The sequence below is a fragment of the Salmo salar genome, chromosome 27 (genome assembly GCF_965601325.2).
Source record: "Salmo salar chromosome 27, fSalSal1, whole genome shotgun sequence".
NCBI lineage: Eukaryota > Metazoa > Chordata > Actinopteri > Salmoniformes > Salmonidae > Salmo > Salmo salar.
The window spans coordinates 14,436,100-14,463,990 of NC_138317.1; the positions used below are offsets into that span (position 1 = coordinate 14,436,100).

At 43.1% G+C, this 27,891-nt stretch overlaps 1 protein-coding gene across 5 annotated transcripts in view; it reads left to right on the top strand.

The window, feature by feature from the left end:
* Nucleotides 1-24,817, top strand: part of sema4ab (sema domain, immunoglobulin domain (Ig), transmembrane domain (TM) and short cytoplasmic domain, (semaphorin) 4Ab) — a 50,354-nt gene extending 25,537 nt beyond the window's left edge. For 4 of the 5 annotated variants that reach the window (XM_014177155.3, XM_014177153.3, XM_014177152.3 and 1 more), the window contains exons 3-15: nt 3,475-3,635; nt 3,940-3,999; nt 9,085-9,183; nt 12,310-12,415; nt 13,554-13,676; nt 15,388-15,515; nt 15,626-15,807; nt 16,444-16,588; nt 17,109-17,298; nt 17,417-17,532; nt 19,673-19,836; nt 22,493-22,584; nt 22,796-24,817. In XM_014177155.3, the coding sequence (XP_014032630.1) occupies nt 3,475-3,635; nt 3,940-3,999; nt 9,085-9,183; nt 12,310-12,415; nt 13,554-13,676; nt 15,388-15,515; nt 15,626-15,807; nt 16,444-16,588; nt 17,109-17,298; nt 17,417-17,532; nt 19,673-19,836; nt 22,493-22,584; nt 22,796-23,631 (2,402 nt within the window). In that variant the 3' untranslated portion in view covers nt 23,632-24,817. The remainder of the gene's footprint in view (nt 1-3,474; nt 3,636-3,939; nt 4,000-9,084; nt 9,184-12,309; nt 12,416-13,553; nt 13,677-15,387; nt 15,516-15,625; nt 15,808-16,443; nt 16,589-17,108; nt 17,299-17,416; nt 17,533-19,672; nt 19,837-22,492; nt 22,585-22,795) is intronic. The other variant, XM_014177157.3, reaches the window with a different exon arrangement.
* The last annotated feature ends 3,074 nt before the right edge of the window (nt 24,818-27,891 follow it).

A 27,891-nucleotide genomic window follows, 5' to 3' on the forward strand; every position in this document is an offset into this window, starting at 1 on the left:
AGCGCGCATCCCACTAACTAGCTAGCCATTTCACATCGGTTACACCAGCCTAATCTTGGGAGTTGATAGGCTTGAAGTCATAAACAGCGCAATGCATTGCGAAGAGCTGCTGGCAAAACGCACGAAAGTGCTATTTTGAAGGAATGCTTACGAGCCCGCTGCTGCCTACCACCGCTCAGTCAGACTGCTCTATCAAATATCAAATCGTAGACTTAATTATAACATAACACACAGAAATACGAGACTTAGTTTCCGGATTTGACCATATTAATGACCTATCATTACGCAAACTAAACATTTTATTATTTCAGTGAAATACGGAACCGTTCCGTATTTCATCTAACGGGTGGCATCCATAAGTCTAAATATTCCTGTTACATTGCACAACCTTCAGTGTTATGTCATAATTACGTAAAATTCTGGCAAATTAGTTCACAACGAGCCAGGCGGCGCAAACTGTTGCATATACCCTGACTGCGTGCAATGAACGCAAGGGAAGTGACACACTTTCCCTAGCTTAATATTGCCTGCTAACCTGGATTTCTTAACTAAATATGCAGGTTTAATTAAATATACTTCTGTGTATTGATTTTAAGAAAGGCATTGATGTTTATGGTTGGGTACATTCGTGCAACGATTGTGCTTTTTCCGCAAATGCGCTTTAGTTAAATCATCCTCTGTTTGGCGAGGTTGACTTCCTAGAGCTGGCCGCCCGGCCAAACTGAGCAATCAGGGGAGAAGGGCCTTGTTCAGGGAGGTAACCAAGAGCCTGATGGTCACTCTGACAGAGCTCCAGAGAACCTTCCAGAAAGACAACCATCTCTGCAGCACTCCACCAATCAGGCCTTTTATGGTAGAGTGGCCAGACGGAAGCCACTCCAGTAAAAGGCACATGGCAGCCTGCTTGGAGCTTGCCAAAAGGCACCTAAACGACTCAAACCATGAGAAACAAGATTCTCTGGACTGATGAAACCGAGATGGAACTTTTTGGCCTGAATGCCAAGCGTCACTTCTGGAGGAAACCTGGCACCATCCCTACGCTGAAGCATGGTGGTGGCAGCATGCTGTGTGGATGTTTTTCAGCGGCAGGGACAGGAAGACTAGTCAGGATCAAGGGATAGATGAGCGGCGCAAAGTACAGAGAGATCCTTGACGAAAACCTGCTCAAGAGTGCTCAGGACCTAAGACTAGGGCAAAGGTTCACCTTCCAACAGGACAACGACCCTAACCACACAGCCAGACAATATAGGAGTGGCTTCAGGACAAGTCTCTGAATGTCCTTGAGTGGCCCAGTCAGAGCCCGGACTTCAACCCGATCGAACATCTCCGGAGAGACCTGACAATAGCTGTGCGGCGACGCTCCCCATCCAACCTGACAGAGCTTGAGAGCATCTGCAGAGTAGAATGGGAGAAACTCCGACTACAGGTGTGCCAAGCTTGTAGCATCATACCCAAAAAGACTCGAGGCTGTAATCGCTGCCAAAGGTGCTTCAACAAAGTACTGAGTAAAGGGTCTGAATACTTATGTAAATGTGTTTTTTTTTTTTTTTTTTTTTTTTTTTTTTTAAATCTAAAAACCTATTTTTGCTTTGTCGTTATGGGATATTGTGTATAGCTTGATGAGAATACGTTTTTATCCACTTTAGAATATGGCTGTAATGTAACAATGTGGAAAAAGTCAAGGGGTCTGAATAATTTCCGACTGCACTGTATGTGTGGTCGTGGTTTAAGTATGGCATGTGACTGTTTCTGTGCACGTAGACAGTAGCTCTATAGTTGTGCCGCGGTACACCGATGTTTCCTCTGTTGTTATCGCATCACTCTAAATGTCTTTATCTCATCGCTGAGAAAACCCAGAGATCTCATCTCTCTAGCGATACTGCCTCAAGCAGGAAGTGGCTTTGTTCATTATTCATCAGCTCACAGGCACCTTCCACAATCACTGAACAACACAAAGCTGTCAGTGTAGGTCTGTGCCCATTTAATATCCAAGCCCAACCCTTTTTTTGTCCCCAATGGTGCCACGGGTATGGAAACCATAGCGACAGCACAGGATTATGCTCGTCATGTGCTCATGCCCTCTCTGTAGAGCTTCTGTCTAAAATTCGGCTGCCAAGTCTTGATTAGACCAAGAATCACACCATAATAAAATGTATAATTCCAGACAGTCCTGCTTGCTGATTTGATTTGGTAGCATTTGAGAAGTAGCCAATATTCCGATTATGAGGTTAGGTTGATTGTTGTGCTTTTTGCCTCCAGTGAACAATACTATAGTATAATAAAACATTTTAAACGTTTGACAATTTCTCTGCTCAAGTTTGTTTAATTATGCTACACCAAAATGTCGTCTTTGCTGTCATGTTGTGCCATATCCTAACTGTGTTAATCTTTGACGTGACCAGTAGGGTTTACAGAAAGTCAAAATCGTGACCTTACAAGATCACACACCCTGCCATGTATTGAGTCTCTCACTCACATATCCCCATGTTGGAAGGGAATTCAAACATGACAACCCTGTTCAGTGTTCAGAGAGGTTTTTTCCAGAATATTCCTACAGAGTTTGAAATGGCTCTACGTAATAGGCAAGTGGGTTGAGTTATTGTAATTGGTTAAACGCCATGGGGATGGTCTTTTAAGAGTTTCTGTGCATTCTTCAGTACTATGTGCGTGTGTGTGCACGTGCTATTTCCCATCTTTCATAGTGCCCTGCTTGAGGGCCTCCAGTCCAAATGAAATTGGAGAGTGCGTGGAACGAGGGGGTGCCGCCCCCTGTTATTGTATGGAAAAGGTTAATGAAAAGAGGAAGAAATTCATGAAATGTCAGTTCTGTCTCGACACTCAATCTGAGCAGGCTAATTATTACGCCAGTATATTGCATGAAAATAGCTGCAGTTGTTCAACACTGAACCATTGGAGTGACACTACTTTCTATTTTACTTTCCCTGGAGTAGACTTAATAATATAAATATTCTGTGCTGAATAATGAATATTCAATGCTTACAAATATGTAGGCTACGTTATAGGCCTACGTTCAGTGCCAAGTTTGCCCTCCTTGTGGTTAGCAGTCCAAAATATATTTTTCTGGGTGTTTGGATGCTGGGTGCGGAATGTATTTGGATATTAATATTGTCATCTATATTAAGTCTCTATTTTAACCTAACCCTTAATCTAGTGTCTTTTGAGGACCGGTGTATTGTAATGTTTTAAAAGCCCTCTGTTCAGTCGTTTTATTTATTTACGTTTCTGTTGCTGAAAATGTAGGCCTATGTGAATATTATTTTTGACCATTTACGAGTGACTCCAATCCAACATGGATAGTTTATGCAGGATTCGAACCCACAACCTTTGGTGTCGACAGCATTGCTTCGCGTGGAAGTCCGCATGATATGAAGGTTCAACTGTATCTGTATTACGCTTTATTTTGAATGTGAAAGGGAAACCTAACGCCTGCCACTTTCATGTCTTGCGTAACAGGTACACCCGGGAGGTCTCTCAGCCACTTCGACAGCTCGGACGTCGGCAACACCACCACACTGTTGCTAAGTGACGACGGAGACACTCTGTTTGTGGGAGCGCGGGATGCAGTTCTCTCTTTGGATGTCAGCCAGGAGGACGCCATTGTGATGAGGAGCAAGGTGGGGAGGTTGACCTTTTTACCATTGACGTTTACACCCGTCTAATCACAAAGTTGTTAACAAGTATGATCAGCTTTGAGACTTCATGAATCTGTATAAACCCTGTAAGTTCATGCATAAGACCACCAGATTTGGTTGGAAAATACCAAAGCCTTACAGTTCAAACAGGCTGTAATGGAAATATTCAACACTGCAGAAAATGTCCCCCTTCCAGTGGTTTAATTCACCGGTTGTCATCTGAAACACAAACACAGCTGGTTCAACAGTCTTAACACTGACCTCTCTCCCTCCATTCTTCTCCCAGTTGGACTGGTCCCCCTCAGTGAAGGACCTGGACGAATGCTCCATGAAGGGCAAGAAAAAGGCAAGTTAACCCTAGCTCAGCCAATCCACTCATTGGCATTATTAATGCCGCATGCTGCCAGTGTTTCCCCTAGATTTGATCTTAGACGAGCAGTTTAGGTCCCCGAATCAATATCCGGGGCTTCCGTTGCAACATTTTTTCATTAGCACTTCATTTGAACTTCGATTTATACCTTAATCCGTTAGAATAAGAAATTAATACAACAACACAAGTAGGTGGGGGGATAGGATGAGGCTGTGCAAGGGGGTTCTGGTCTGTCTTAGTAATGGGAGGAGAAGCATTACTTACTGGAGGCACAGCTGTCACTGCATTCCACCAACAGCCACCAAGACTAATTCTCTAATGGAATTGTTTAGCTATTTAATTGGATAACTTTAACCGTCTTTCTGGCCGTCAATGTGCTAGCGATACAAAAGGAGGAAGTTGATACCAGATGGTTTTATGCCAATCGGGATTAGTAGACCTACAGTATGGGCTTGTACGTAGCATCAGTGGCAATGGGCTTAGCCACATTTGACGTATCTTCATCTGTGACAAGTCAGACATTTTATACATGTCCATAGTATAAATCCGATGAACAGTGACCGTAATGGCCATGCATACAAAGACCAATCCATTGTACAATATAGAGGTGATCCTCTCTAAAGGTTATGGGGTCGTTTATAGACTAAGGTAGCTTGCACAGTTTATACGCTAAGGTAATTATTCTTGTGTGTCAACATTACCGACTTGGCCTACGTCCCATGATTCAGAATGGAGGAATGAGCTGTGATAAATTATCTGACAGAGGGATAAGGAAACAAAACGAAACAAGCTGCTCTGAGTGTATCTGTGTGGTGCGTGTGCAAGTTGTGTATGGTGGGTGTGAATAGGCCTTATTCTCACAATTCAAATCTTGGTGCTTTATCTAATTCTAGTTAAAAACATTTTGGCTGCCAATGGCCTTCATTAGAATTAATGTTGGTGGGGCAGAAACAAGGAAACGCCATGGCATGAAACTTTGGCAACAACGAAGTATATATATTTTTAAACCTCAAGCTTTGGGCAGGATGTGTCAATATGTAGTTCATACATGCATAATCTATGAGAAGAATTACCATTTTACCTCAGCCACGAAATCCCTAGTTTGAAAGACTATTTTTCTAGAAGCTGTGCTGCGCCATTTTCCCTGACGTTTCCCCTCCGTGGACCAGCCGTCTAGCAATTCGAATTCAACTAGGGATGTTAACAGTTAACCGTTAATCGGTTAGCCGCTGAAAAATACATTTGACTAGTCATGCTTATCGGTCTATACATTAATTTGCATAATTTAGTGCAATTAAATTGCCGTGTGTCTTTTCATTAGTCGTCATGTATCTTATCACACGTGCACAGCATACAGAGCCCAGTTTGAGGAGAAGAATAGCCTATCACCTGTCAGGCGAGAGCAGCACCTCAAAAAGCTTTTATAAATCGTTGTGGAACAAATAACAATTCGAAACGCAATGGCGTGTTACAATGTTTTAATGGACACGATTTAAAAAGAGCTACTATTTTAATTTCTCAATCTCGACTCGTAATTCAATCGCGCTTCCCATTCGCCATTCGAGTGCATAGGCTATACTCAATGGTAGGCAGGCTATCAGCGTGCGTGTCGCCCACCGCTTTGCAACATGAGCTTGAGGCAGTAAGTATAATTGTTTGAAACCTGGATGTTTTACTTCAAATAATGAATATCTTACCTTGCTTCAAAGTAGCCTAGCCAAAATCCAACTTTAAATGTGGAGGCAATTATTTTATAAAGACTTCCTCATGCCATAATTTCTCTACTGTTCTATTGGTTTTCATATACATGTCTTTCATTGTCCAGAAGCCAATGGCACAATCCTAGTCATATTATACTGAACAAAAATATAAACGCAACATGCAACAACTTCAAAAATTTTACTGAGTTACAGTTCATATGAGGAAATTAGTCAATTTTTATAAATTCATTAGTCCCTAATCTATATATTTCACATGACCGGGAATACAGATGTATGCATCTATTGGTCACAGATGCCTTAAATGGGCCTCACAATGGGCCTCAGGATCTCGTCACGGTTTTTCGTGCATTCAAATTGCCATCGATAAAATGCAATTGTGTTCGATGTCTGTAGTTAATGCCTGCCCATACCATAAGCCCACTGGCACCATGGGGTAGTCTGTTCACAATATTGCCATCAGCAAACCGCTTGCCCACACAACGCCTGCGGTTGTGAGGCCGGTTGAACGTACTGCCAAATTCTCTAAAACAACGTTGGAGGCAGTTTATGGTAGAGAAATGAACATTACATTTTCTGGCAACAGCTCTGGTGGACATTTCTGCGGTCAGCATGCCAATTGCACGTTCCCACAGAACTTGAGACATCTGTGGCATTGTCTTGTGACAGAACTGCACATTTTAGTGGCCTTTTGTCCCCAGCACAAGGTGCACGTGTGTAATGGTCATGCTGTTTAATCAGCTTCTTGATATGCCATACCTGTCAAGTGGATGGATTATCTTGCCAATGGAGAAATGCTCACTAACAGGGATATTAATACATTTTTGCAAGAAATTTGAGAGATTTGTTTTTTTTGTGCTAATGTGCATTTCTGGGATCTTTTTATTTCAGCTCATGAAACATGGGACAAACACTTTACATGTTGCGTCTTCTAATTTTGTTCAGTATAGTAACCCATCCTAATTGGCTTCCTATTATTGCATGTTTCCATTAAGCTTTTAATAAAAAATGTCAGTTTCTTGTATGCATGCATAGAATTTTCTGTTGGACAAGTCATTTTACTGTTTGGAAAAAATACACTCGTTTGTTGACCGGTTAATGAGGCGGTTAGTCTGCAGCAAAATTAACCTGAAATTTGCATTCTTTAATTTAACCAATGAGCTTGCTTCAGCCCCTTGCCAAATGAGTGACAGTTGGCAATATGCACATGATGCACCCACAGCGAGAGTGGGAGAAATGGCGTGGTGCACACAGTGCATTTGGAAAGTATTCAGACCCCTTCACTTTTTCCACATTTTGTTACGTCACAACCTTATTCTAAAATTGATTAAATCATATTTTACCCATGATCAATCTACACACAATACCCAATAATGACAAAGTGAAAAACAGGTTTTTAATGCTAATTTATTACAACAAAAAACAGCAATACCTTATTTACACAAGTATTCAGACCCTTTGCTATGAGACTCGAAATTGAGCTCAGGTGAATCCTGTTTCCATTGATCACCCTTGAAAATGTTTCTACAACTTGGAGTCCCCCTGTGGTAAATTCAATTGATTGGACATGATTTGGAAAGGTGTGCACACACCTAAGATCCCACAGTTGACAGTGCAAGTCAGAGCAAAAACCAAGCCATTAGCTTGAAGGAATTGTCCGTCGAGCTCCAAGACAGGAGTGCAGAGTCACAGATCTGGGGAAGGGTACCAAAAATGTCTGCAGCATTGAAGGTCCCCAAAAACACAGTGGCCTCTATTCTTAAGTGGAAGAAGTTTGGAATCACCAAGACTCTTCCTAGAGCTGGCCGCCCAGCCAAACTGAGCAATCCAGGGAGAAGGGCCTTGGTCAGGGAGATGACCAAGAACCCGATGGTCACTCTGACAGAGCTCCAGAGTTCCTCTGTGGAGATGGGAGAACCATCCAGAAGGACAACCATCTCTGCAGCACTCCACCAATCAGGCCTTTATGGTAGTGACCAGACGGAAGCCACTCCTCAGAAAAAGGCACATGATGGCACGCTTGGAGTTTGCCAAAAGGTAAAGCACTCTGACCATGAGAAACAAGATTCTTTGGTCTGATGAAACCAAGTTTAAACTCTTTGACCTGAATGCCAAGCATCACGTCTGGGGGGAAACCTGGCACCATCCCTACGGTGAAGCATGGTGGTGGCAGCATCATGCTGTGGGGATGTTTTTCAGCAGCAGGGACTGCGAGACCAGTCGGGATCGAGGCAAAGCTGAACGGAGCAAAGTACAGAGATCCTTGATGAAAACCTGCACCAGAGCACTGAGGGCATTCCATTTGGGTGAAGGTTCACCTTCCAACAGGACAACAACCCTAAGCACACGGCCAAGACAACGCAAGAGTGGCTTCGGGACAAGTCTCTGAATGTCCATGAGTGGCCTGGATTTGAGCCCGATCAAACATCTCTGGAGAGACCTGAAAATGGCTGTTCAGCGATGCTCCACATCCAACCTGACAGAGCTTTAGAGGATCTGGAGAGACTCCCCAAATACAGGTGTGCCAAGCTTGTAGCGTCATACCCAACAAGACTCGAGGCTGTAATAGCTGCCAAAGGTGCTTCAACAAAGTACTGAGTAAATGGTCTGAATACTTATGTAAATGTAATATTTCATAATTTTATACTTTGTCATTATGGGGTTTTGTGTGTAGATTGAGGGTGACATTTTTTTTTAAAATCCATTTTGGAATAAGACTGTAACGTAACAAAATGTGGATAAAGTCAAGGGGTCTGAATACTTTCCAAAGGCACTGTATTGACGAACCACTTTTGGCTCGTGAGCGCTACTTTCACAACTACTGGCTAAAAAGTATACAAAAGTACCGGAGAGTCCCTTTAATGTAATGTTGGCCTCCCTTGAAGTAAGCCTCCACGTGTGGCCCCATTTAAACTAAGTAATGAGATCAGGGTTACCAGAGCTATTAGCTCACTGGTGCTAACGGTGCTCCCTCCCCCTGACCTGCTCTCTCTAGACAGACTGACCCAAGCTTTTCTGCAGGGTCACCCAGTTCTGGTTCTGATGTTCATTGGCTTTGAAGGTTTATTTATTAGGTTTGGCTATCACCTATCAAACTTGGCAAAAGTTTATATTCTACAATTCCTAGAACATGAGTATTGTTTAGACTGGAGTGACAGACTGTAGCACACAGTGTGCCTCAAGGACCAGGATTAGGAAAAATGTTTTACAACAGTGGCTACCCGCTTTCTCCATCTCTCCCTGCACTCACATTTCTAAGGACGATACCAAGTTTTTTGCACTGTCTAAACATGTCCCCTGTCTCTGTCTTGTGTTCCCTCTCTTTCTGTCCCCCCCCCTTCAGGCGGACTGTCCCAACTTCATCCGGGTGCTGCAGTTCTTGAACTCCACGCACATGTACGCCTGTGGAACCTTCGCCTTCAGCCCACGCTGCACCTACATCGTAAGATGCTCTTCTTTCAAGACATTCCTTTTCTCTTTCTCTCCATGTTTCTCTTACTGGAACTAGCTTTTACTGGCATGCCATACATTTGTACAGTATATTGGAACCCACACCTACATAATATTTCCTCAATACTTTTCTCATACTCCATATTCAAATTATTAACAGGCTTTATCGTCACCAAATGTATGGTTCAGTGTACTCAAGGACAAATATGACTGTATTTGTGAGTACACTGAATCATACATTTGACAATAAAGCTTGTTTTTAATTTAAATATGCATATGTTTTTACATTTTAATATGGACAACAAGATATGAACATGTTTGTACTATTCCTCCCACACAATCTTACATTTATCACTCTAACTTGTTTTCTTGGTTGTTTATCCCTATTTGCTCTCTCCTTCCGTGACTGCCTCCCTCACCCTCTCTGTTTTTGTTCCATCCATCCCTTCTTATCTCCCACCCGCTGAGTATCTTCAACTCTCTTAAGAGGGTAATGGTGCTTGGTCATGGGCTGTACAGTAAACCCATATTAGATATTAGTTATCCAATGGCAAAGACATTAGTGCCAAGCACATCACAGCAGTAGGTAATATTTTTGCCCAGAAACGTGCGTGCCGGTGCGTCACACAAGATTGATCATTTCATTATCCAGTTATGTGTGGTACTGAGCTCAACGACCAGCCAGCAGAGCAATGTTTTTGTGCTCTGCTAGCTCGCCCCCTTAGTCTGATGCCCACGGGCTGAGACTGTGTGTGTGGAAGAGCGTTTCTGTGTGATGATTAAGAAAATGGATCCTTGAGTAACCACCTGTCAAGCCTGTGTTAACTCTGGTCATGTTGATGCTGACAGCTTTACTGTACTACACTCACATAGCCATCGCCAGCCAGGCCACTCAGACAGGACATCCCTCACATATGATGCCCAAGACAGGGCAACACTTGTATGTATCTGTGATATAGGTGATTGAAATATATACTTAGCTAGAACAAAGCATCCTTTAGCCTCAGAGGCCTGTCTTTGGCTTTAGTAAGCATTTTACGTTTGGGCCCGGTTTTACATTCGAGGTTATGAGCTCTAGTAGTGTTGTGCTAGCAGGTTTTTAGCCGCTACACTGGAAGTGTATCCCAGAGGAAGTACAAGCCACTTAATCAAGTATTTACCCTCATGATGGTGGTCAATTAGCAGAAACTAGACAGAACAAAATTTCAAGGTTAAAAATTACACTTCGTTAACCACGGCCATTGTAGCAGGATTCATTGACTACAGTATCACTTGTGCGTTTGCTCGGCAAAAAGTCCAGTGTAGCACGTCTAACTTATGATGTTAGATAAAACCGCATTAAACGCATAACTTTGGCTCCCTCTTGAGTCATTTGGTGTATTTATTATGGATCCCCATTAGTTCCTTCCAAGACAGCAGCTACTTTTCCTGGGGTCCAGCAAAAATAAGGCAGTTAGACCATTTTAAAAACGTTACAATACATTCTCAACAGATTGCACAACACACTAAGTTTGTGCCCTCAGGCCCCTACTCCACTACCACATCTCCAACCCCAAAAAATCCGTGTGTGTATAGTGTGTATGAAGGTGTCTGACTGTTTGTTGCTTCAGTCACCGTTGTTCCATAAGGTGTATTTTTATCTTTAAAAAAAAAATCTAATTTTACTGTTTGCATCAGTTACTTGATGTGGAATAGAGTTCCATGTAGTAATGGTTCTATGTAGTACTGTGTGCTTCACATAGTCTGTTCTGGATTTGGGGACTGTGAAGAGACCTCTTGTGGCAAGTCTTGGGGTGTATGCATGGGTTTCCTTGCTGTGTGCCAGTGATTCAAACAGACAGCTCGGTGCATTCAACATGTCAATACCTCTCATAAATACACGTAGTGATGAAGTCAATCTCTCCTCCACTTTGAGCCAGGAGAGATTGGCATGCATATTATTAATGTTAGCTCTCGGATGTACATCCAAGGGCCAGCCGTGCTGCCCTGTTCTGAGCCAATTGTATTTTTCCTAAGTCCTTCACACCACACGACTAAACAGTAGTCCAGGTGTGACAAAACTAGGGCCTGTAGGACCTGCCTTGTTGATAGTGCTGTTAAGGTATTGTAGCGCTTTATTATGGACAGACTTTGCCCCATCTTAACTACTGTTGTATCAATATGTTTTGACCATGACAGTTTACAATCCGTTTAGTCACCTCAACTTGCTCAATTTCCACATAATTCATTACGAGATTTGGTTGAGGTTTAGTGAATGATTTGTCTCAAACACAATGCTTTTAGTTATTGAAATATTAAGGAGTAATTTATTCCTTGCCACCCATTATGAAACGAACTGCAGCTCTAACTGTTGCAGTCATTTCAGTCGCTGTAGTAGCTGATGTGTATAGTGTTGTCATCTGCATACATAGACACACTGGCTTTACTTGAAGCCAGTGGCTTGTCGTTACTAAAGATTGAAAAAAGTAAGGGGCCTAGACAGCTGCCCTGGGGAATTTCTGATTCTACCGGATTATGTTGGAGAGGCTTCCATTGAAGAACACCCTCTGTGTTCTGTTAGATGGGTAACTCTATCCACAATATAGCAGGGGGTGTTTTTCCAGCAGCAGACTATGATCGATAATGTCAGAAGTCTAACAAAACACCCACAATCTTTTTATCATCAATTTCTCTGTCATTTGTGTAAGTGCAGTGCCTGTTGAATGTCCTTCCCTTTAAACGTGCTGAAAGTTGTTCATTTTGTTTACTGTGAAATAGCATTGTATCTGGTCAAACGCAATTTTTTCCAGAAGTTTACCAAGGGTTGGTAACAGGCTGATTGGACAGCTATTTGAGCCAGTAAAGGGCCCTTTACTGCGGCGGCAGGTAGCCTAGTGGTTAGAGCGTTGGTCCAGTAACCGAAAAGTTGTTGGATCGAATCCCCGAGCTGACAAGGTAAAAATCTGTTCTGCCCCTGAACAAGGCAGTTAACCCACTGTTCCCCAGTAGGCCGTCATTGTAAATAAGAATTTCTTAACCGACTTGCCTAGTTAAATAAAGGTTCACTTACTATTCTTAGGTAGAGTAATTACTTTTGCTTCCCTCCAAGCCTGATCCTACTCCGCTCTTTCCCCTACAGAACTCCGAGATGTTCTCCCTGGTAACGAGCCCCAGCGGAAAGCAAGAGGAGGGCAGAGGTCGCTGCCCCTACGACCCCTACCAACGTAACTCGGCCATCACCGTCGGTAAGAGATGACTCGCAGGAAGTGGAGGATAGTTAAAGAACCACAGGACATTTCCTTTAGACAAGGAAATGTAATTGGCTAAGGGCAATGAGGATGTCATAGCCTTCAACATTCTCCAGGAAGTGTGCCCTTTCCAACCAATGATATCAGACACGTTATGGTATACTGGTGTCTACTCCTTTAGATCTGAAAGGATTTGATAGGTCTGAGTTGTATGGTGAACATTTCACCCAACCTATGAGAAGGCAACATGAAGCAATTAAAACATTTTTTGAAAAAAATCCAATCCTTTCAGCTCTACAGGAGTGCCTAGGGGGATAGGTATCTGTGTGGGATTCTTAGTCTCTTCGATGTCGTCATATTTGTCCCATCTCATTGTAGGATGGGGGTTAAGAGTAGTATGCAGTGTAGGTGGTGATAATGTGTTGGTGTTTTAATCTGTGTTTGTGTCTGTGAGAGAGAGGGGGAGCAGATGCTAATAATCATATTGCCCATAACCCTTCGCCTGATGTCTTTACCTTTCTATGGGTAACATGTGACTGCTAGCAAACATTTACAGTACCTATTCATGGGCAAGATATGCATTTACATATGTATCCTGATTAGGCCTATTGGTTACTGTCATAATTAACATTTAAAGTTTTCGAGATTGTTATTTTCACTGACCAATAATGTTTTAAACGTCCCTGGATATGACTTTCATAAATAGTCATTACGCCTGCCACACCAGGTTGTGAGAATCTGTCCCCAGCAGAGCTTGCTCTTATGACAGCTGACACGTACTACGCAAGGTTAATGGTTAACAATGCACACATCTTGTATTTGGGTCATGTCCCTCGCAATAAATATCACGTCTTGACAGAATCTGTCGTCACCTGCTAAGGCATTGTGTCTTGATGCACAAGGCCATTTCCAGTACATTACATGCACGGACTGTTCAATAATAGTTTTTCTTTCCTCTGACCATGACCTTTGTTGTCATCCAAAGTCAGTACATTAATTTAACTCTGTCATTTAATAAAGGTATCGGACTCTGTTAATGGTGGAGGAATTTTTCAGCTTTGACTGTCATTCTCCTGTACGTTTACTCTGATTCACATGCCTTGTACTGGATGACACTCACTGTGTGTGTGTTCAGATGGAGAGCTGTACACTGGAACAGTAGCAGACTACATGGGAAACCGGCCGGTCATCTCCCGCCACCTCAGCGAGGGCAGCCATGTTGATCTGAAGCTGGATGACACTTTGGGCTGGCTGGAGGGTACGTGTCTGCAACAAACTACTCATGATGTATTACACACATCCCCAAGGCTCTTACATACATACATACACTAAGTGTACAAAACATTATGAACACCTTCATAATATTGAGTTGCACTCCTCCCATTGCCCTCAGAACAGCCTCAATTCGTCAGGGAATGGACTCAACAAGGTGCTGAAAGTGTTCCACAGGAATGCTGGCTCATGTTGACTCCAAGGCTTCCCACAGTTGTCAAGTTGGCTTGATGTCCTTTTGTTGGTGGACCATTCTTGATACATAATGGGAAACTGTTGAGTGTGGAAAACCCCGGCAGCGATGCAGTTCTTGACACAAACCGGTGTGCCTGGCACCTACTACCATACCCCGTTCAAAGGCACTTAAATCTTTTGTCTTGTCCATTCACCCTCTGAATGGCACACATACACAATCCATGTCTCAGTTGTCTCAAGGCTTAAAAATCCTCCTTTAACCTGTCTCCTCCCCTTCATCTATACTGATTTGAAGTGGATTTAGCAAATAACATCAATAAGGGATCATAGCTTTCACCTGGTCAGTGTGTCTTGGAAAGAGCAGGTGTGCATAATGTTTTGGATATTTAGCAATATGTTTTAAAGGGAGAAATACCTACAGTACCAGTCAAACGTTTGGACACCTACTCATTCAAGGGTTTTTCTTTGTTTTTACTATTTTCTACATTGTAGAATAATAGTGAAGACATCAAAACTATGAATTAACACATATGGAATCATATAGTAACCAAATAAGTGTTAAACAAGTCAAAATATATTTCATATTTGAGATTCTTCAAAGTAGCCACCCTTTGCCTTGATGACGGCTTTGCATGCTTTGTCTGTTACTTGAACTCTGAAGCTATTATTTTGGCTGCAATTTCTGAGGCTGGTAACTCTCTGCAGCAGAGGTAACTCTGGGTCTTCCTTGCCTGTGGCGGTCCGCATGAGAGCCAGTTTCATCATAGCACTTGATGGTTTTTGCGACTGCACTTGAAGAAACTTTCAAAGTTCTTGAAATGTTCTGCATTGACTGACCATCATGTCTTAAATTAATGATGGCCAGTCATTTCTCTTTGCTTATTTGAGCTGTTCTTGCCATAATGTGGACTTGGTCTTTTACCAAATAGGGCTATCTTCTGTATATCACTCCTAACTTGTCACAACACAACTGATTGGCTGAAACGCATTAAGAAGGAAAGAAATTCCACAAATTAACTTTAAACAAGGCACACCTGTTAATTGAAATGCGTTCTAGGTGACTACTTCATGAAGCTGGTTGAGAGAGTGCAAAGCTGTCAAGGCAAAGGGTGGCTACTTTGAAGAATCTCAAATATAAATATATTTGTTTACTACATGATTCTAAATGTGTTATTTCATAGTTTTGATGTCTTCACTATTATTCTACAATGTAGAATAGAGTAAGAATAAAGAAACCCTGGAATGAGTAGGTGTGTCAACTTTTGACTGGTACTGTACATGTGACCTTTTCCACACAAAGTACAGCTAAAAGGAAATGTACATTTTAAAGGTCTAAATTTAAAGAAGTAGTTTTTAAGTCTATTGGTGTTGGTTAAGCCTCCTAACCAATACGTCTGGAATACGTTCAAATGATTCCTTTGTTAATTAATTTGCCTAACAAGCTTTCAGTAACACACTTATCACTCGATTAGTCTAGCCAATTGTTCAATCTTTTTCTCCAGATCCCACCTTCATCAGCTCCAACTTCGTCCCCAGTGAGGAGAAGATCTATTTCTTCTTCAGCGAGGTGGGCCGGGAGTACGACTTCATCAACAAGTTCACTGTATCTCGCATCGCCCAAGTCTGCACGGTAAGAGATGCATTACTGTGTGGTTGTACTTCGAGTGTGTGGTTGTACATCTGCGTGTGTGCAGATGCGTGTTAATGATAATCCTCTCAACCATTTCCTGTCTGTCCCAGAGTGATATTGGGGGCCAGCGAACCCTGCAGCGACGCTGGACTACCTTTGCCAAAGCCCAGCTCCTGTGCCAGTCTGACAACGAGCTGCCCTACAACGTCATCCAGGACATCGTCACCCTCCCGCCACCTGAGGGCGCCCCAGTGGACGACACCCTCTTCTTCGGCGTCTTCAGCTCTCAGTGGTCAGTAGTTTGGACATTCGCTATGAATGGGATTAAGTCATCTGACATCTCCTGTACGAATGGCAACCGTTGTTTCTTGTTAGCAGGTCTTACAGGTCTCTCAGCAGATCTCAACCCAATTGAACACTTATGGGAACACTTTCTGGAGCGGTGCCCGAGACGGCATTTTCCACCACCATCAACAAAAAAACTAATGATCGATTTTCTTGTGAAAAAATGGTGTCGCATCCCTGCAATAGAGTTCCAGACAATTGTAGAAACTATGCCAATGAGCATTGAAGCTGTTCTGACGGCTCGTGGTGGACAACACACTATTAAGACTGTTGGTCTTTCCTTTATTTTGGCAGTTACCTGTACTTTGCTAGAGAATGGCCAGTCCCGGTCGTTTATAGTATTATGAACTCCAAATTATATTTGAATCCCAGAAAAACATTTGTCAAATAGACAACTTTTTTAATTTATTTTTTTATTGGTTGGTGTGTCGAGGCTTTTTGAAACAAGAAGTGTTTCAGAAGGGTGTTTGGGATTTAAAAAATTGCATGACAAGTTCCTTTGCCAAGTTTTTACTTATTTAGCTGCTACTAGATTGTAGCATGGTTGTGACCGCAAGTGTCTTTGATGTTTGTGCACTACTAGGTCAGTGAACTCAGGGCGGTCGGCAGTGTGTGCGTTCCGCCTGGGCGACATCAAAGCCGTTTTCGCAGGCAACTACAAGGTCCTGAATCGGGACACGCTACGGTGGAGCATGCGAGTTCAGGAAAAGGTCGCCAACCCGGGAGAGGTAAGCGGTGTCTCCATCTCGAATGACAGAGGTCCCCTGAGGGTCAGCAGAAATAAATTAGCTTGTTAGCAAATTTTGACTTCTTCAAAGAAGTTGGATAAAAGGAAAATATAATAAAGAATTAAAAACAACTTCTGAAGACCCAACAGAACAAAAGCTACTCAGACCAAACAATGCTGGGAGAAGGCCTTGTTTATCCTTGCCTAGGTAAATGTTAGTTACGGTTCTGGTTTGTTTACATATGGTGTTGTCTCCCCATGATGTATTGCATTGAGGATCAGCCGTGCCTAAGATCATAAGCGTGGCCTGGTTTGATGTTCAATGAAGAAGAAACTTCCACACATTTAACTTGGCATAACAAATGTGATATCGGCATTTTACGACTTCAATCTTTTATTCAATATTTCTTCAAACTCCTTAGCATACTTGTTGTGGATGACTCCCACACAGGACAATTGGCATACAGCTGGATGTTTATCAAGGTGTACCTGGCTCAATCCCTCTCTCTCCCTCCTCGCAGTGTGGCCTGCACAACGCCTCAGACAACACCCTTCGCTTTGTCAAAGAGAACTTCCTCGCGGACGACAGTGTACACCCTGTGGGGAAGAGCCTGACCATGGTGTCACCTGACCAGCGCTACAGCCACGTGGTCACCCAGAGAGTACAGGCCGCCAACGGAAAGGACTACACCGTCCTCTTCCTGCTCACAGGTACTGGACATTGTTTTCAACTGGAATCGACCTAAATATCAATGTGTTACTCAGTACATGTATGCATGTGCGACACCATTACCGTGTTTAGTCATTTCTTTCAAACGCTTGCTTTCAGAATCGGGCTACCTCCACAAAGCAGTGCTGCTGGAGAAGGGTGCCCACATCATTGAGGAGATCCAGGTCTTCAAGCAGCCTCAGCCCGTAAAGAACCTCCTGCTCTCAATAGCCAAGGTACCTTTCTAGTCATTAGGTATTCTCCGTCTCAAGTCAGGTACTCGTCCCACTTTACCCTCGCCTCGCTGTTACATTACATTTTAATGGCCTCTACACCACAGGGGCCTGCTGGCACTTTAACATTAGCACTTCAGCCGCAAACGGTGAATCTCCCTGTCGCCAAAGCTCTCAGGAGATGTAACCTTTACATTAACTTCCCCTGTCATCTCCTGCGTGCGCTGGGTTCGTCTGCTCTCGAACCCCACCATTATGCCCAGAGGTCTAAACCAATCACGTCACATCTGCTGGTGACTGACGGATGGACATGGCCTGGGGATTTTGTGTCACTTAATGGCTTCATGCCTTCTGTGAAGTGTGAGATGGTTGGTTAGCAAGGAATAGACACAATGTCAATTACACATGCAGAAACTGTCAAACATCTTTATTACCACTGCATATAATATTTCAAGGTTTTATCTGACAGTCTTCTTCGCAAATAATGAAATACTGATGACAAATACAAATGTTATTTCAAAAAAATATATATATGTGAGTGTGTGAGTGTGTGTATATGTTTTTAACTATTGTTAAGTGTACACTGTAGACCATAGTGTAGGCTAAATGAACAGAAGCTGGTAAGGTTTTGCAGGACTGTGTGTCCGCGGCTGGATGACCGTAGAGAAGGCGACGGTATTAGCCCCGATAAGCCCTCTCTCTCGGATCTGCTGCACGAGAGTGAGAGAAATAAGCTGGAGAGCTGTCTGTCTAGGATGTGTGTTCATGACGCAGCGCTTCAGTGTGACAAATGTGTTCAAGGTGTGTGCACAGTATGGTTCTGGGTCAGCGTGCGTGTGCTGTCTGTTGAAATCATTTATTTATGTAGCTAAGACATAATGTACTGTACATGTCACGTAGGGGTCACAACACACGTCGCAGAGAATCTTTGTTCTCTGACTGAACCGAAATATGGTTATTTAGCAGCCACTTATCGGTTGAAGAAGTGCTTATATTCAGTACGTGACCCAGACCCACAACCCCAGTGTTGAGAGCAACATGCTTCAACCAAGACTAACTGTCAAAATTTGCCTCAATTAATCCTTCTCGTAGTTACTACCCAGTAAATCAGTTTGTACACTTGTTCATGTAAGTGTATACTAATGCTAACATGTTTCTATTCTTATCCCCCTATGTTGTTTGCCATAGCTGTACACCAGTGTTCACCAACCGGGTTGATCTCCAAAGCATTCCTAGATTTCTGTAAAAAACAATAGTCTTGCTTTCCAAAAAAAAAATAATGTTCTTTGATTTATTTTTGTGCTGTTGATGGTAGATGCACTTCAATCATTCGCCCTAATGCCGGGAAGGAAAGTGTTCTCATTTTGAAGCATTTCATGTGTCTGACGGTAGATCTGCGCCTTCCCGGCAGGCCCAGAGAACAAATCAATTGCACTTATAGGCCTACCGCTGGCCAATCGGATAGCTCAGATCACCGTGTCTGCAGTTTCCTCCAGCCATAGACTGTAAAAATAAGATTTGGGCACACAACAAAGTTGATACTGTGAGATTTCAAAACTTTTAAAATCATGACTGGCTAGAGACTCAATGAATACAGCAAAAAGCTGCTGTTTTTATAAGTAATAAAAATAAAATATATAAGCCCCCCCCAAAAAAGCTTTCTCTCTCCTTCCACTTACTACTGTACAGCCAGCACTGCAGCTGCAATGAATGAGTACAGCAAAGTCCTCCGATAAGCTTGCCTTGTTAATATTAGCGGCTTGTCTTAATATCGAGGAATATTGAACTTTCTCTGGTCATAGGAGTAACATGAAATGCTGTTTGAGGCAGAAAGAATGCAGTGCGACTTGAGTTTTGCCATCAACTGGAAGACTGTCCTCTTTTCTCATCGGCGGAAGGGAGAGGGAAGGTGAGTCACGTGAGAGGCAGCCTCACCGCTGCTCCCTCCCTCCCTACCTTTAGACTGACCCATTTAGGTGCAGGCTATTAATCCAGCAAAATAAAAACCAACGTTAAAAATATAAATCAATCTGGGCGGTAGATCTCGGCTTGCTTTTGGACTCAAAACTCAGAAAAGGTCGGTGACCTCTGCTGTACACTAACATTAGCGACTTCGCGCTAATGCTATCCTTCACCCCCACAGGGTGTGGTGTTTGTGGGCTCATCCGAAGGCGTGGTGAGGGTCCCGGCCTCCAACTGCTCCTATTACAGGAGCTGTGCCGAGTGTGTGCTGTCCCGAGATCCTTTCTGTGGCTGGGACTCCTCCAACAAAGTCTGCACCCACGCCACCAGCATCCAGGACAATGTGTGAGTGTCACACCCCATCACTTTACATTACAACCACTCCACCCAGCAGGCACAACACCAATACACTGTAGGATTTATCGAATGTACCATGGCAAGCGTAATATACAACTTGCATAGAGCCGGGTGTAAGAAATTACTTTAGGATAAAGGCTGTTACATTTTGATTTGGTGGAATTCATTTATTTCCTACAGGGCTGGATTCCCTGACACAAAAGCACTTTAAATGGATAATCTCTATTGAACATGCGTCTTAGTACAGGAGTAGGATTAATGTTTCTCGAAAACCGGCACATAATATTTAAGAAAACACAGAATAACATATGGGTATTTTATTTAGGGTATAGGTAGTGTATGTATTCGAAAGTACGTGGACACCTCTTCAAATTAGTGGATTCGGCTATTTCAGCCACGCCCGTTGCTGACCGGTGTATAAAATCGAGCACACAGCCATGCAATCTCCATTTGGGGCGGCAGGTAACCTAGTGGTTAGAGCATTGGGCCAGTAACCCGAAAGGTTGCTAGATCGAATCCCCGAGCTGACAAGGTAAAAATCTGTCGTTCTGCCCCTGAACAAGGCAGTTAACCCACTGTTCCTAGGCCGTCATTGTAAATAAGAATTTGTTCTTAACTGACTTGCGTCGTTAAATAAAATAAAAGATTTAATAGACAAACATTGGCAGTAGAATGGCCTTACTGAAGAGCATAGTGACTTCCAATGTGGGACCGTCATAGGATGCCATCTTACCAACAAGTCAGTTCGTCAAATTTTTGCCCTGCTAAGGAACTAGCAGCTAGAGCTGCTCCGGTCAACTGTAAGTGCTGTTATTGTGAACTGGAAACATCTAGGAGCAATGACAGCTCAGCCGTGAAGTGGTAGGCCACACAAGCTCACAGAACGGGACCGCTGAAGCGTGTAGCGTGTAAAAATAGTCTGTCCTTGGTTGCAATACTCACTACCGAGTTCCAAACTGAACTCTGCCTCTGGAAGCAGCAACAGCGCAAGAACTGTTCGTCGGGAGCTTCATGAAATGGGTTTCCATGGCCAAGCAGCTGCACACGAGTGGTGTAAAGCTCGCCTCCATTGGACTCTGGAGCAGTGGAAACGCGTTCTCTGGAGTGATGAATCATGCAACAACATCTGGCAGTCCAACGGACAAATCTGGGTTTGGTGGATGCCAGGAGAAATGCTATCTGCGCGAATGCATAGTGCCAACTGTAAAGTTTAGTGGAGGAGGATTAATAGTCTGGGGCTGCTTTTCATGGTTCGGGCTAGGCCCCTTAGTTCCATTGAAGAAAAATCTTAACGCTACAGCATACAATTACATTCTATACGATTCTGTGCTTCCAGCTTTGTGGCAACAGTTTGGGGAAGGCCCTTTCCTGTGTCAGCATGACAATGCCCCCATGCACAAAGTGAGGTCCATACAGAAATACTTTGTCAAGATTGGTGTGGAAGAACTTGACTGGCCTGCACAGAGCCCTGACCTCAACCCCATCGAACGCCGACTGCGAGGCAGGCCTAATCGCCCAACATCAATGGCCGACCTCACTAATTCTTAATTAAGCCGTCCCAGAAAGGGGTGACCAACTCCATATTAATGCCCATGATTTTGGAATGAGATATTCGACGAGTAGGTGTCAACATACTTTGTCTCTTTATTGGGTCATGTGTACTTTATTGGGTCTGTTTTATTTTTATGGAGTTAATCAAGAAGTGACCATTGCGCTCTTCCAGAAGTTTAGTTGGTGTATAAAACCTGTAGATTCAGATGAGCAAAGAAGTGTGATGGGTCCGCACTCAGATGTCACACATAGCTTACTTCATTTTTTTTGTTACTGCATCAGGGATAGTGTACACAGACGTTTCGGCTTTGCAGCCTTGTTCAGTGTGTAGCTATAAATCTCCTGTGTAGGTACAAAAAAACAGCCGAAACGTCTGTACGCTGTCCCAGATGTAGTAAAAACTAAAAAAGGAAGTAAGCTTTATGCGACGTTAGTTAACCAGAATGTAAACAGGATCTTTGCATGGACAGACGCACAGAATATCACACAAACTCACATACAGTGCATTCGGAAAGTATTCAGACCCGTTGACTTTCTTACACATTTTGTTACGTTACAGCCTTGATGAGGGAACCAATTTTTTGCTCCATCAATCTACACACAATAATACCCCATAATGACAAAGCCTAAATAGTTTTTAATTTTTTTTGCAAATGTATTAAAAATAAGAAACATACCTTATTTACATAAGTATTCAGACCCTTTGCTATGAGACTTGAAATTGAGCTCGGGTGCATCCTGTTTCCATTGATCATCCTCGATCAGCTTTAATATTGCAGATTGTAGCTTCCATACAACTTGATTGGAGTCCACCTGTAGTAAATTCAATTGATTGGACATGATTTGGACAGGTACACAAAGTACCGAGTAAACGGTCTGAATACTTATGTAAATGTGATTATTTCAGTTTTGTAATTTTTATTTTCAAAAAACATGTTTTTGGTTTGTCATTATTGGGCAGTGTGTGTAGATTGGAAAAAAAAATATATATATATTTTAATCCATTTTAGAATAAGGCTGTAAAGAAAGCAAAATGTGGAAAAAGTACGTAAAAAAAAAATGCACACACTGACAGTGTTTATCTCCTCTACAGAGGCCAGGATGTGGATGGAGGGAATGTGCAGGAGGCGTGTGCGTCGCCCATGATGCCCAGATCCAGATTTGGACTGCACAAAGGAAACGCAGGTGAGAATCACTAGTGTAAACAGCCCTCATGCTTACAGTGAACTTTGTAGACAAACATTTCCATGCTTATCCTATTATCTATCTGACAGACTAGTCTATAGATGGATGCATACTGCATTGTATATGTGTGGGCTAGCCGCTAACTGCCATAACTAGCATCTGGCTCAGTCTGAACTTGGGCCTTAGTCAGTGACTCCTGAATTCTGTTAAGACTCCTTTCCCCCAGGCGAGCTGGTGTTAGTGTTCCTGAATGAGGTGGTGCGACTGCAGTGTCCAGAGGCCTCGAGCCTGGCCCACCGCCACTGGGAGCGTCCCAACAGCCGCCTCTCCCCGGAGCTCTACCTGCAGCTGGAGGACGGAAGCCTGCACTTCCTGGCCACGCCCACCACCCTGGGCCACTACCTGTGTCTCTCCACAGAGAACGGCTTCCAGCAGAACCTGGCCATCTACCAGGTAAAGCAGAAGAGCAGCCCCACCACCCAGGCCACTGCCCCTGGCGTGACGCCCACCCGCCCCCAGAGCCCGGCCCTCCCCCCAACCACCCAGGCCGGCTCAGGAGGATGGCTCACCCCACCCTTGACGTGGCCCAAGCAGACCGAGCCGGAGCCCACCGCGCCAGCAAGTGAGACTCAGGCCACCACAAGGCGGACCAGCAGGAACTTTACGTTCTGGGTGGAGCAGTCGGAGGAGACTGAGGTGAAGTCGCTGGGAGGGGACAAGCTGCAGCTGGCACTGGGGCAAACCTACCTGAAGGAGCTGGTGGTGGTATCTGTACTGCTAGCAGGCTGCGTTAGCATCCTGCTAACCATTGCGCTGTACGGCATGAGGCAGCGCTGCCGCAGTAGGACGGCGCCCCAAGCCAACGCCCCAGGGAGGGACTTGGAGAGGGGTGGCCATCAGGAGCGGGAGGCCCTCCGGGGGGGTCAGTCACCGCGCAGCAAAGGCAAGCGCAACGGGCAGGCGGCTCACAATGGCCAAGCCAACGGGGTTGTGTGTAACGGCACGCCTAAGGGCTCCAACGGGCATCTGCCCAACACCCCCATCTGAGCACAGTCAACTATATCACACCCTAACTATTGACAGTATCATATCCACTCTTCCTGAGAGCAATGAAGCTTTTACATGGTCATTCTGAGCCATGGGATTTTACATCAACACAGCTAACTGCAGCACTCTGAATTGTGTGGACTGTCATGGCGGGGAGAAAGACTGTTTGGCCTGAGACTGTTGTAACTCAAGTAAAAGGACACTGTTTTATTCTGGTACGATACCAGCCTGTGTGAATCAAATGGGCAGACTGATAAACGTGAATCTCACTGCTTTTATGTAAAATGGTGTATTATATTGTGCTGTATATACTTTGGATTTGAGGATCAATCGACTAGACTGTTTTTGTGTATTTAATAAAAGAGCCAAGAAAGCCGATGTATCGAATGTACATGAAGGACTGTCTCTACCCCGCCACCAAAAAAAACTGAATTGGTTCCTAAACAGATTTATTTTCCACTAACTATTAACTAATGTGTCCACTCAAATCCCAGGCAGTGTGGATGCATATCGCGATGAAACACAAAAACAGCCTTTTCTGTTGGAACAGTGTTTTTGTAGCATCAGGTCTACATTGTAAACCACTTCCTTACTCTGCAGTGTCAGCGACTGTTACGGAGCACGACTTTTTTCCTCATATTTATTTTTTGTTAGTTTATTTTTGTCATTCTATTGAATGTGCTGCCAATGACTTCAAGTGTTTCCAACTTGCTTTTCTTTCTCTCTCACCCAAACGCACATTTTTGGGAAATCCTGCAGTCTGTGAAGCCATGAGAACATGATGTTGATTTGACACTGTAGGCTTATCTCTTCCAGAACAAACAAGATTATTCTGCTTTTCGGAGACTTTAGTTTTGTTAATGTGTTGTCAGTGTATTAACTGGACAGAAATCTGATAATCACTTTGAAAACTGTGAAATTGCCAAAATTGTATTTTGGATGAAAACAAACATGTTTTTAGCTAGACAGCTATTCAGAGACTGAAAACAGATGAAAGGTGGTTCATTTTAAGCTGCTTTAGATGAGGAAGACTAATAGTTAAACAAATAAGGTACTTATTGTCTTTGGTACAGATCACAAACCACTTTTTTTTTTTTTTTTTAAATAAGTTGTCTTTATTTTTATACAATCGTATCTTACTGTTCTAATGTTGCAAATAAACAGTTAAATTTGTGCAAAATCGAAATCTGGGTCATTTGTGTTGAATTTAGGCCTTCTGCAGAAAATGTCATTATTTTAAAGCGTTTGAACGCTTCACAATATTATGTTATTAATGTAAGCTTCGTTGAGTAGGATTTAACAGAAAATGGCTCCAGGCTGTTCTCCAGGTTTTCCATGAGATGTTGAAACATTGCTGCAGGGACTTGCTTCCATTTAGCCACAGGAGCATTAGTGAGGTCGGGCATTGATGTTGGGCGATTAGGCCTGGCTCGCAGTCGACGTTCCTATTCATCCCAAAGGTGTTCGATGTGGTTGAAGTCAGGGCTCTGTGCAGGCCAGTCAAGTTCTTCCACACCGATCTCAACAAACCATTTCTGTATGGACCTTGCTTTGTGCACGAGGGCATTGTCATGCTGAAACAGGAAAGGGCCTTCCCCAAACTGTTGCCACAAAGTTGGAAGCACAGACTTGTCTAGAATGTAAATGTACAGTTGAAGTCGGAAGTTTACATACACCTTATCCAAATATATTTAAAGTCAGTTTTTCATAATTCCTGACATTTAATCCTAGTAAAAATTCCCTGTCTTAGGTCAGTTAGGATCACTACTTATTTTAAGAATGTGAAATGTCAGAATAATAGTAGAGAATGATTTATTTCAGCTTTTATTTATTTCATCACATTCCCAGTGGGTCAGAAGTTTACATACACTCAGTTAGTATTTGGTAGCATTGCCTTTAAATTGTTTAACGTGAGTTAAACGTTTCGGGTAGCCTTCCACAAGCTTCCAACAATAAATTGGGTGAATTTTGGCCCATTCCTCCTGACAGTGCTGGTGTAACTGTCAGGTTTATAGGCCTCCTTGCTCGCGCACACTTTTCACACATTTTCTATGGGTTGAGGTCAGGGCTTTGTGATGGCCACTCCAATACCTTGACTTTGTCCTTAACCCATTTTGCCACAACTTTGGAAGTATGCTTGCGGTCATTGTCCATTTGGAAGACCCATTTGCGACCAAGCTTTAACTTCCTGACTGATGTCTTGAGATGTTGCTTCAATATATCCACATAATTTTCCCCCCTCATGATGCCATCTATTTTGTGAAGTGCACCAGTCCCTCCTACAACAAAGCACCCCCACAACATGATGCTGCCTCCCCCGTGCTTCACGGTTGTGAGGGTGTTATTCGGCTTGCAAGCCTCCCCCTTTTTCCTCCGAACATAACGATGGTCATTATTGCCAAACAGTTCTACTTTTGTTTCATCAGACCAGAGGACATTTCTCCAAAAAGTTCTTCCTTGCTGAGCGGCCTTTCAGGTTATGTCGATATAGGACTCGTTTTACTGTGGATATAGATATTTTTTACCTGTTTCCTCCAGCACCTTCACAAGGTTCTTTGCTGTTGTTCTGGGATTGATTTGCACTTTTCGCACCAAAGTATGTTCATCTCCAGGAGACAGAACGCGTCTCCATCCTGAGCGGTATGACAGCTGCGTGGTCCCATGGTGTTTATACTTGCGTACTATTGTTTGTACAGATGAACGTGGTGCCTTCAGGCGTTGGTTTAGGTGGTACCTTCAGCCGTTGGAAATTGTAGACCTTGTGGAGGTCTACACATTTTTTCTGAGGTCTTGGCTGATTTCTTTTGATTTTCCTATTATGTCAAGCAAAGAGGCACTGAGTTGAAAGGTAGGCCTTGAAATACATCCACAGATACACCTCCAATTGACTCAAATGATGTCAATTAGCCTATCAGAAGCTTCTAAAGCCATGACATTTCTGGAATTTTCCAAGCTGTTTAGGCACAGACAACTTAGTGTATGTAAACTTCTGACCCACTGGAATTGTGCTACAGTGAATTATAAGTGAAATAATCTTTCTGTAAACAATTGTTGGAAAAATTACTTGTGTCATGCACAAAGTAGATGTCATAACTGACTTGCCAAAACTATAGATTGTTAACAAGAAATACGTGGAGTGGTTGAAAAACGAGTTTTAATGACTCCAACCTAAGTGTATGTAAACTTCTGACTTCAACTGTATGCTGTAGTGTTAAGATTGCCCTTCACTGGAAGTAGCCCGAACCGTGAAAAACAGCCCCAGACAATTCTTATTGTGCTGACGTTGCAACCAGAGGCAGCCAAGAACAGCACTCGGCAGTCCCATTCTGTGAAAATGTAGCTGGACTCTTACAGTACCTGTATGCATGGATGAATGCTTCACGGCAGACTGGAACCACTTTAACTAATTTTAAGATGTCCTGTGTCTTTTCCGTTTTGTTTGTAGCTAGCTACAGCTTGTTTGTCCTGTTATGTCAACTCCGGTTCACACTGACCGTATGCAGAAAGTAGTCCATCCCAACTTTTTCTCACTGATCTTTGTCGATAGTGCCTGCTAAATTCAGGGCAGCAATGTTGTTGAGTGCAGTAGCAACACTTTTGCAGTTCTCCATGGCAGACCAATCCGATCTCATCTCTCGGCATATCCAGCCCATCCATTATTTCAGCCAATCATGGCTAGCAGGAAGGTTTATGACTTTTTCCATGGCTAAACCAACTAGGCTCGTAATTAAAAAATGGTATTTGTATTTACAGATGGCATACAGAATTATTATTAAGGCACGTGCACGTTCACATGTTCCAGAAGGCATTTCTGCCTCAAAACGCATATGGATAAAAAAATTAAAATGCCTCTCCTGTGAAGTAGTGACGTGCGATAATTTCCTAGCTTCTTGAAACAGGTCACATTTGTGTCAGTAAAAAATGTATGAAAATGCACACATTTATTCACACAGGGTATACTTAAAAAACGATTTGAATCTATTTTATAATGTTCAACTTTTCATCATAGTAAAAAATGTGCTGAACAGCACATTTCATGTTATGTACCTAGCTAGCTAGCTAGGCCTATAATCACTATCTTAGTGATCCTAATCCTATGGTGACTATACTGTTAAGTTCATGTATGGGCATCCATAATTAGGCTTTCGAGTAGTAAATGTTGCAAGATCATCCCTTCTCTTTGTCTCCCTTTGATTTTTACAAACCACACACACACACCAACAAAGTAAAATTGTCTGTTTGAATTTTTTTGCCAGGAAA